Below are 9,549 nucleotides of genomic sequence, written 5' to 3'. Positions count from 1 at the left end.
GGTGATTTCAGCTAACCCATTGATTCATCACAACTTCTCTATACAGCTGGGCTCGTCAACCATAACTCCTTCGAGGACAGCCAGAAACCTAGGAGTTGTGATGGATCATCAGCTTCACTGACCACATTGCTAAAATGACCCGGTCCTGCAGGTTTGCCTTATACAACATTAGGAAGATTAGACCCTTCCTGTCAGAGCAAGTCACACAACTTCTTGTCCAAGCTCTTGTTCTCTCCAGACTGGACTATTGTAATGCTCTCCTGGCTCTTCCTGCATGTACTGTCAAACCTCTGCAAATGATCCAGAATGCAGCAGCGAGGGTTGTCTTCAATGAGCCAAAAAAAGCTCACGTTCCTCCTCTCCTCATCAGGTTACACTGGCTACCAGTAGCTGCTCGCATCAAATTCAAGGTAATGATGCTTGCCTACAAGACAACCACTGGCACGGCACCAACTTACCTAAACTCACTGGTTAAATCCTATGTGCCCTCCAGAAGTTTGCGCTCTGCAAGTGAACAACGCCTTGTGGTGCCATCCCAAAGAAGTTCAAAATCACTCTCACGGACCTTTTCCTGGACTGTGCCCAGTTGGTGGAATGACCTCTCAATCTCAATTCGTTCTCATTTTCAAGAAACATCTAAAGACCCATCTTTTTCGCCTGCACTTAATCTACTAACACCAGTACTTTTCCTTTTCTTGTCTTTTTCATTTAAAAAAAAAAAAAAAAAAAAATATATATATATATATATATATATATATATATATATATATATATATATATATATATATATATATATATATATATATATATATATATATATTAGGGGTGTAACGATACGCGTATTCGTATTGAACCGTTCGGTACGACGCTTTCGGTTCGGTACGCGGTACGCATTATGTATACCGAACGGTTCGTTGGAGTAATTAATTATATTTGAAAAAAAAAAAAAAGAGAGAGAAAGAAATATAATGATATGCGTTCAACAAGGTAGCCCAATAACCCAAACAACGTAACAGGCAACGCCCCTGACACTCCCGAAGAAGAAAAAAACACCATCTTATATGTTTATGTTAGGCTACTCAGCAGGCGCTCACTCACTCAGTACGCGCTGAAGGCTCGTTGCAAAATAGCCAATGCGTTTAACAGACTAGAAATGAGAAGATCCTCCAATAACCAACAGGTCTGGTGTTTGGGTGCACTTTGGATTCCCTTTAAGCTATAATGGTGATGGCAAGAGAGTGGTGGATAAAAAAACAACGGTATGTCGCATCTGCAACATGACAGGGTACACCAGCGGGATTACAAAAAAAAACAAAAAAAAAAAACAGCGGGAATATCTGGGATATATGCGTCAGTACTATCTGGGAAAAGACGAAAAAAAGGAGAAACATGCACGCAGCAAACTATCCCTGCAGCATTTAGACACTATAGCTTACAGGGAATCCAACCCAAACACCAGACCTGTTGGTTATTTTAGGATCTTATATTTCTGGTCTGTTAAATGCATTAGACATTTTGCAACGAGCCTTCAGCGCGTGCTGAGTGAGCGAGCGCCTTAGGGGCCGTTCACATATCGTGCCTAAAAACGCATGGAAAACGCTAAGCGCGTCTTTCTCCTCCTTTCCAAAGCGCTCGGGCAGAAGCGCTCATGAGGCGTCTGTCTTTGCTAAGCAACAATGACGTGCTCTCTCCATGAGACGCGGAAATTTCAGCGAAGGATAAATGGATTTGCAGCTCTAAAAATCGCTTGCAGTAGCTCTGCTACTGAATTTATTTCAAAATTGCAATCAATATACAACTATGATCAGCTGTTCCTTCATCTTGGCTGAGCTCTCAACGTTGTTACGGGAAAGGATGAAGCTGATTGGTTAGTTCTTGTCACATGACCCGCGGTGCGCTTGCGGCATTCTGAAAAGTTGAGATGTTTTTACATTTTGCTGTATCTAAAACGTATCGAACCGAACCGAACCGAACCGTGACATCAGTGTATCGTATCGAACCGAACCGTGAATTTTGTGAACCGTTACACCCCTAATATATATATATATACCTGGCTATGCGTTCTATACTAGAATAACTGAGACTTGTCATGGCACTTGTATTCTGTTGTTGTTCTTTTGTTGACCTGACTGCTTCTATTGTTCTTCTATTGTTCTCATTTGTAAGTCGCTTTGGATAAAAGCGTCTGCTAAATGATTAAATGTAAATGTGTGCAGAACAACCACCCAATAAAGCATTACAACAGTCTAACCTTGAGGTCATAAATGCATGGATTAACATTCCTGCATTTGATATTGAGAGCATAGGCCGTAATTTAGATATATTTTTTGAAAGTTCTTGAATGGTTTCTTTGGCCTTGGCTAGACAGTTAGAGGATTCAGAAATAGCGGAAGCATGAACAAATGTGATGTAACAGGCTTTCCATTGTAACATTGCGCATTGTACAAAAGGGTGACATCTAGTGGAGATGGAATAGGGCTACTTTTAAACTGTTGCCATGGGTTGATTTTCAACTGTGGGTTAAAGGTTTAAAAAGTAGCATAAATTAATTTTGCATTCTACCTATGATGAAACTAAGCAGTTACGTTTTGTGAACAAAGGCCACTAGCAAGGTTTTTATTTTTTATTTTATTTTTTACTGTGTTTATAATCAATATGCAATACAGACTGTAAAATATGTTTTTTTAGTTGTGGAAATTACATATTTTGAGTCTTGATATGGCATCACTTTAACCACCAACTAACCACACCACTGCCCCCCGCCCCAAACACCTACTGTCCTCTTTCTGGAAAACGAAAATATGGTCACCCCATTTAAAAAAGTAAAAATGCAAAAAATTACAAAATTAAAATGAACCAACAACTATTGAAAAAAAAAAAAACTATAATGTATGGTAACACTTTAAAATAAGGTTCATTAGCTGAAATGAATTAAGAATGAACAACACTTCTAAGGTATTTATTAATCTTGGTTAAATATAAAAAATTTAAAGCTGTGCTTGTTAACATTAAAGCACTATGAATTAACTTGAACTAACAATGAATGACTGTATTTCCATTAACAGAGATGAATAAATACTTTAATAAATGTATTGTTCATTGTTTATTCATGTCAGTTAATATATTAACTAACATTAACTAATGGAAATTTATCGTAAAGTGTTAACAGATATATAAAGTTAAATGAGCTAAAATATATACATTTTTAATTTTCTTGTTTCAATCATTACTAAATTAATAATAATAATTACTAATAATAAGAAAAATTGAAAAAGTAAACATTAATTTATAAATGAATACAATTTTGGCTCATTGCTGTGCATTTACAACATTTTCATAATACACAATAAAATCACAAGTTCAGTGTGAAAATGTCATCATTTACATGAAGTCTGATCATTTATGATGCAGATTTACACTTTCCAATCACTGATAGTGTCTAAATGACATTAGCAAGTGTGTTTGACACAGCATGAGGGCACAACAAACCTTTTGTTTATTTTTATTACTCTTGACTTCCTCTTCCTTTTGTTTGGAGAGCAATCTGTTGAGTATAATTAACCATTCAGAGGCAATATCAAGAATATCTGGTATGTCGTTATATCAATGGTTTCATAATACAGTGATTTAACTATGCTAATATACGTTTGACATATTGAGGTTTTATTTAATTTTTATTGATAGATCATTGTATCTGTTCTATAAAACATCTGAAGGAAGGTGTCTATAATATCATAATATCACCCTAACTTTATTCTGAAATAAAATGAAATGCTGATTTACTAAAAGACTCTGTTCCAACCCTTTTGTAACTTTGAACGAGACACTATTTCCAGATTGAAATAATATATCACAAGGCCCACATGATTGAAAATTTGAATTATTTCCTCACACTAATATCAAAGGCATGACATGATGATGCCTTTAATTAGCAACACTGGCAAATGAAAGATACAAAATAAAAATATAACACTCAAGCTATACTGAAATATGCTAAATCATTTCAGAAAATTAAATTAATAAGTCCTAATCTATATGTAAGAATAACCATTTAAAGCAGCCAAACTACATTTTAGAAATCATACCAAAAATGCATTGCGAGATTGTTCCTTATCCTTGCATCATTACATGAGAACTGATCATTTCTGGTTTGTTGTTGCTCTGCTAATGAGTCACAAAACCACAACAATATCACTGTGAATCTGCCAAAAATTCATGCATGCATTTAACACACATACTGGTTCTCAATGGACCCTCACTGGTTATCTATTAACACTTAATCAGCTAAATAAGCTTTTTTCCTGGATATATATATGGTCTCATAGGCAAATGTGTATTTATAATGACAAAAAAAATGTATGCATTCATTTATTTTGAAATTAGAGGAGGATATTGTACATGATTGTATTTGAGAATATATGTAAGAGATATGTAATGTGTACGTATATGTGAGTTAAACACATGCTGTGTTTAAACCTGTGAAGAATGAGTGGGTTTTTGTACATTTTAATAAAAATATTCCGAATTATTGAACTGATACTGACGCAAACCAATCAAATCGTTACAGTTCGCCTCAATCGATGACGTATCGGCCGCACTGTACCTGTGCAAATCAGCATCAGCCAGCGTGCAACGCTCAACCAATCAGCGCCTTCCAACGAGCTGCGCTCCGACCAATGGCGAGGCTCCACGACGGGGAAGCGCTGACGGCTTATATACAGCGGAGCGCAGCGCACTGAGTTACAGTTCAGACTCAGAGAAACCACGAGAAGCATCGAAAGAAGAGGACAAATACAAATATAAATACAGACCGCAACCACATTCTGCACAGCGGAGCTTATTACTACACTTATCAGGTAAGGCATCTCATTTAATTTATTAATATAATTGGTTTATGTAATAAAAAGCTGTATCAAAGCAACCGTTATAACTGTTTTGATAGTCTTGAGGAACGTTGCTTACATTGTTAGATTAAAAATAACTTTTTTTTTTTTTTTAAGTGTTTGTAAATGCAATTAAAAATGTGTCTTGTTTGCTGCTTGTTCGTTCATTCATTCATCATTAGATGGTTACGTTAGCTGGAAGACTAGCCGAATTAAAAAAAATTATAAGTCTTAATAGATAAGCACCAGGAGACTTTTTTTATTTATTTTATTTATTTTTTGGACATTATAGTATCTTTTATTGTTTGTATTGGTCTTTATTAGATACTTAATTGGTATTTTTCACATTCTTTATTTAAATGGCTTGATCTGCATTTGCAGCTGGGTTCAATGCTTCATTCTAAACCATGTAGAAGATGTGTAGTATTTTTCCATTCATTATATTTTGCATGAAAATGCATTGCTTTATAGTCGAATGTGCTTCATTATGTACCTGCTCTGACCTCTGACCTTTATCTTTTAGGTACTCTTTTCAGAGATCATTTGACACGAGATCAACATCAAAATGCGATTGCTTTGCCTGTTCCTGCTGGTGGCCGGCAGCGTGTTTGCCGAAGAGGATGACAAGAGGGATAGTGTTGGGACAGTGATTGGAATCGACCTCGGGACGACCTACTCCTGGTGAGAATGAGTTTAGATTATTATTTTTTTATTTTTTATATATATTATTTTATAATAATGGTCCCTTAAAAACAAAACTTATAGTATTTATTCCTCTATTTTTGTTTAAATTTATATAATTCTATATTTATTATTGATTTCTAATGTTCAGTTTTACATTTCTTTTATAATATTTTACACCGTATTTTAAAGGTGACTTTATTTTTTTTTATACACTGAATCGGTTTATCGTTTTCTTATAATCCTGAGCTTAAAAACATTAAGTTTTCCGTTTCTTGTGTGCTCATTCTATATTAATTTGCTCCAGTGTTGGAGTGTTCAAGAACGGCCGTGTTGAGATCATCGCCAATGATCAGGGAAACCGCATCACTCCGTCATACGTGGCCTTCACTACCGAAGGTGAGAGACTCATCGGAGACGCTGCGAAGAACCAGCTGACCTCTAACCCCGAGAACACCGTCTTTGACGCCAAGAGGTTGATCGGCCGCACATGGGGCGACTCGACCGTGCAGCAGGACATTAAATACTTCCCCTTTAAGGTACACATGTCTGCCAGCCTGTGTCTGAACTGTATTTGTCTCTTTGTCTTAATGAGGACACTAAACACCTGCTGTGTCTCTTCCAGGTTATTGAGAAGAAGAATAAGCCTCACATCCAGCTGGACATCGGATCAGGTCAGATGAAGACTTTCGCCCCTGAGGAAATCTCCGCTATGGTTCTGACTAAAATGAAGGAGACCGCAGAAGCTTACCTTGGAAAGAAGGTAAAGTTTTGACTGCAACACACAGAAAACATGTCATCTCTGTTGCACTGCAGTAAAACTCAACATCTGATCTGATTCTTCTTAAGGTCACACATGCTGTGGTCACTGTGCCCGCTTATTTCAATGATGCCCAGCGGCAGGCCACCAAAGATGCAGGAACCATCGCCGGTCTGAACGTCATGAGGATCATCAATGAGCCGTATGTATAGCATTACTTCAGCTTTTTTCTTTTATGGATTTAATTGATGATAACCCTGTTGAACATCTTGATCTCCACAGAACCGCTGCTGCCATCGCTTACGGTCTGGACAAGAGAGACGGTGAGAAGAACATCCTGGTGTTTGATCTGGGCGGAGGCACCTTTGACGTTTCCTTGCTGACCATCGATAACGGCGTCTTCGAGGTGGTGGCCACCAATGGAGACACTCACCTCGGCGGAGAAGACTTCGATCAGCGTGTCATGGAGCACTTCATCAAGCTCTACAAGAAGAAGACCGGCAAAGACGTGCGCAAGGACCACCGTGCCGTGCAGAAGCTGCGTCGTGAGGTGGAGAAGGCCAAGAGAGCGCTGTCCGCCCAGCATCAGGCCCGCATCGAGATCGAGTCCTTCTTCGAGGGTGAAGACTTCTCCGAAACGCTGACCCGTGCTAAGTTTGAGGAGCTCAACATGGTGAGAAATGCTCTGCTTTACCAACTAAACCCTGACAAAACTACAACTTCGAGTTTACAGTTCAACAAAGCAAGCATTTTGTGAATCCCGCATTGAACTCCCAGAGACTAGAGAAGCAGTGATTGTTCCTGTATCTGTTCAATGCATGGAAAAAAACAACAATGTTTATTGCTTTTCTTCTCGCAGGACTTGTTCCGCTCCACCATGAAGCCAGTGCAGAAGGTTCTGGAAGACTCTGACCTGAAGAAGACCGACATCGATGAGATCGTCCTGGTCGGTGGCTCCACTCGTATTCCCAAGATCCAGCAGCTGGTGAAGGAGTTCTTCAACGGCAAGGAGCCGTCCAGAGGAATCAACCCGGACGAGGCTGTGGCTTACGGAGCTGCTGTCCAGGCTGGAGTCCTGTCAGGAGAAGAAGCCACTGGTGAGTCCCTCTACAAACCAGAATCTGTGCTGTATAAGTCACACAAGTCTTTTATGAGATCATTAATGACTGAAATGTTGAACAGGTGACCTGGTGCTTCTGGACGTTTGCCCTTTGACCCTTGGCATTGAGACGGTCGGAGGAGTGATGACCAAACTCATTCCCAGGAACACTGTTGTGCCCACCAAGAAATCCCAGATCTTCTCCACCGCTTCTGACAACCAGCCAACCGTGACCATCAAAGTTTATGAAGGTGAGTGACGCTTGGTGTCAAAACATTTATGACCCCATTTCTATTCGATTAGTTTATAGCCGTTTCTAATTTCTCACTCCTCTTTCCAGGCGAGCGTCCGCTGACTAAAGATAATCACCTCCTGGGCACCTTTGACCTGACCGGCATCCCTCCGGCTCCCCGCGGCGTCCCTCAGATCGAGGTCACCTTCGAGATCGACGTCAACGGCATCCTGCGTGTCACCGCCGAGGACAAGGGCACGGGCAACAAGAACAAGATCACAATCACCAACGACCAGAACCGGCTGACCCCCGAGGACATCGAGCGCATGGTGAACGAGGCCGAGCGATTCGCAGACGAAGACAAGAAGCTGAAAGAGCGCATCGATGCCCGCAACGAGCTGGAGAGCTACACCTACTCCCTGAAGAACCAGATCGGGGACAAAGAGAAGCTGGGCGGCAAACTGTCATCCGAAGACAAGGAGGCCATTGAGAAAGCTTTAGAGGAAAAGATTGAGTGGCTGGAGTCTCACCAGGAAGCAGACATCGAGGAATTCCAGGCCAAGAAGAAGGAGCTGGAGGAAATCGTGCAGCCCATCGTAAGCAAGCTGTATGGCAGCGCGGGTGGCCCACCGCCAGAAGAGGGCGAGGAACAGGGCGACAAGGACGAGTTGTAGATCATCTGGACTCTGTTTTGAGTTGCATGGTGCCCTCGCCTCTCTAGGTGTACATATTGAACACAACAGACATTTTGTATGAGGTTGGGGGAACGTAAAGCCTCGATTCTCTTCGGGAAAGACTTGAGGGAAATGTTTGAGTTGCGTTTGTTGTCTTATTTTCTCTTCACTCCGGTGGAGATTTCAGTCAGCCTGGTTTGAGGCTCAATGCTGCTGTTCTCAGGCAGTTCTGTGAGGGGCGCTGGGTGGGAGGGGGTTCTGGGGAAATGTCATGTCACATACGAAAAGTTATTTATTGAAATCTGGCAATTGTAGAAGACATTTCTACCACAATTACAAAATAAAAGTTTGTACAAAATATTTACAGTTGTTCGGGTCTCTTTATTTTTTGTCACTGAACTGAGAATTAGTTTTTGTTTCACTGAAATTTATAAAAAATGAGAACTTGTTTTCAGTATTGTTGGCTGGGTCTCTAAAACAGTTCTTGCTTGGTTTCTATCTTAACAATCATGCCCAGTTTGTAAGCGTGGCAACTTCTAGATCTGATACCATACCTGTTAGACAAGGTGTTCCTCAGGGTTCACTATTGGGTCCAATTTTGTTTAGCTCTTATATCAGGGATTTTCACCTCTGGCCTTCGAAGGTCCGCTTTCCTACAGGGTTTACATTTCAACCTTGATCAAACTCACCTGCCAGTAACTTTAAATTAATCCTGAAGACCTTGATTATCTTTTTCAGGTCTGTTTAAGGTTTGAGCTACGCTCTGCAGGAAAATGAACCTCAAAGGCCAGAGTTGAGAATTCCTGCTTTATATGGTTTCACTTGGGCAGATTATCAGGAAGTATGGTCTTGGGTACCACACCTTTGCAGATGATACCCAGGTTTACATCACCACTAGCTTTGATGTTCACTGCATATTTACACCGAGTGTAAAAATTAATCAGAGTCTGGATGCAGTGTAATTTCCTGAAACCGAATGATTCTACAACTGAACTGATGTTAACTCGTACAGTGGCTTGTGAATTTATATATATATATATATATATATATAAACTGTTCTTCCTGGTCCTTGAATCTGATTGGCTGAAATGGAGTGCTATATTCAGTTATATAGGAACTCCACCCGTTTAATAGTTTGTATCACTCTGCCTGCGGTATTTCTCACTGCGAGTGTCATGGCGGACGACCAAATCCAATAATTTTATCAATACTGTTTTTGT

The 9,549-nt window shown here is 39.9% G+C and overlaps 1 protein-coding gene across 1 annotated transcript; it reads left to right on the top strand.

The window, feature by feature from the left end:
• Window positions 1-4,708: 4,708 nt before the first annotated feature.
• On the top strand, window positions 4,709-8,691 carry LOC113071261 (endoplasmic reticulum chaperone BiP). The gene is made up of 9 exons (XM_026244632.1): window positions 4,709-4,856; window positions 5,407-5,564; window positions 5,872-6,103; window positions 6,190-6,327; window positions 6,414-6,526; window positions 6,607-6,997; window positions 7,184-7,421; window positions 7,507-7,674; window positions 7,764-8,691. The coding sequence occupies exons 2-9, from the start codon at window positions 5,449-5,451 to the stop codon at window positions 8,327-8,329; spliced, it is 1,962 nt and encodes a 653-aa protein (XP_026100417.1). The 5' UTR covers window positions 4,709-4,856; window positions 5,407-5,448; the 3' UTR covers window positions 8,330-8,691.
• The last annotated feature ends 858 nt before the right edge of the window (window positions 8,692-9,549 follow it).

The sequence above is a fragment of the Carassius auratus genome, chromosome 5 (assembly GCF_003368295.1).
Source record: "Carassius auratus strain Wakin chromosome 5, ASM336829v1, whole genome shotgun sequence".
In the NCBI taxonomy this organism is placed as follows: domain Eukaryota; kingdom Metazoa; phylum Chordata; class Actinopteri; order Cypriniformes; family Cyprinidae; genus Carassius; species Carassius auratus.
The sequence above is the reverse complement of the archived record's forward strand: the minus strand, read 5'-3'. Positions and strand labels throughout refer to the sequence as shown.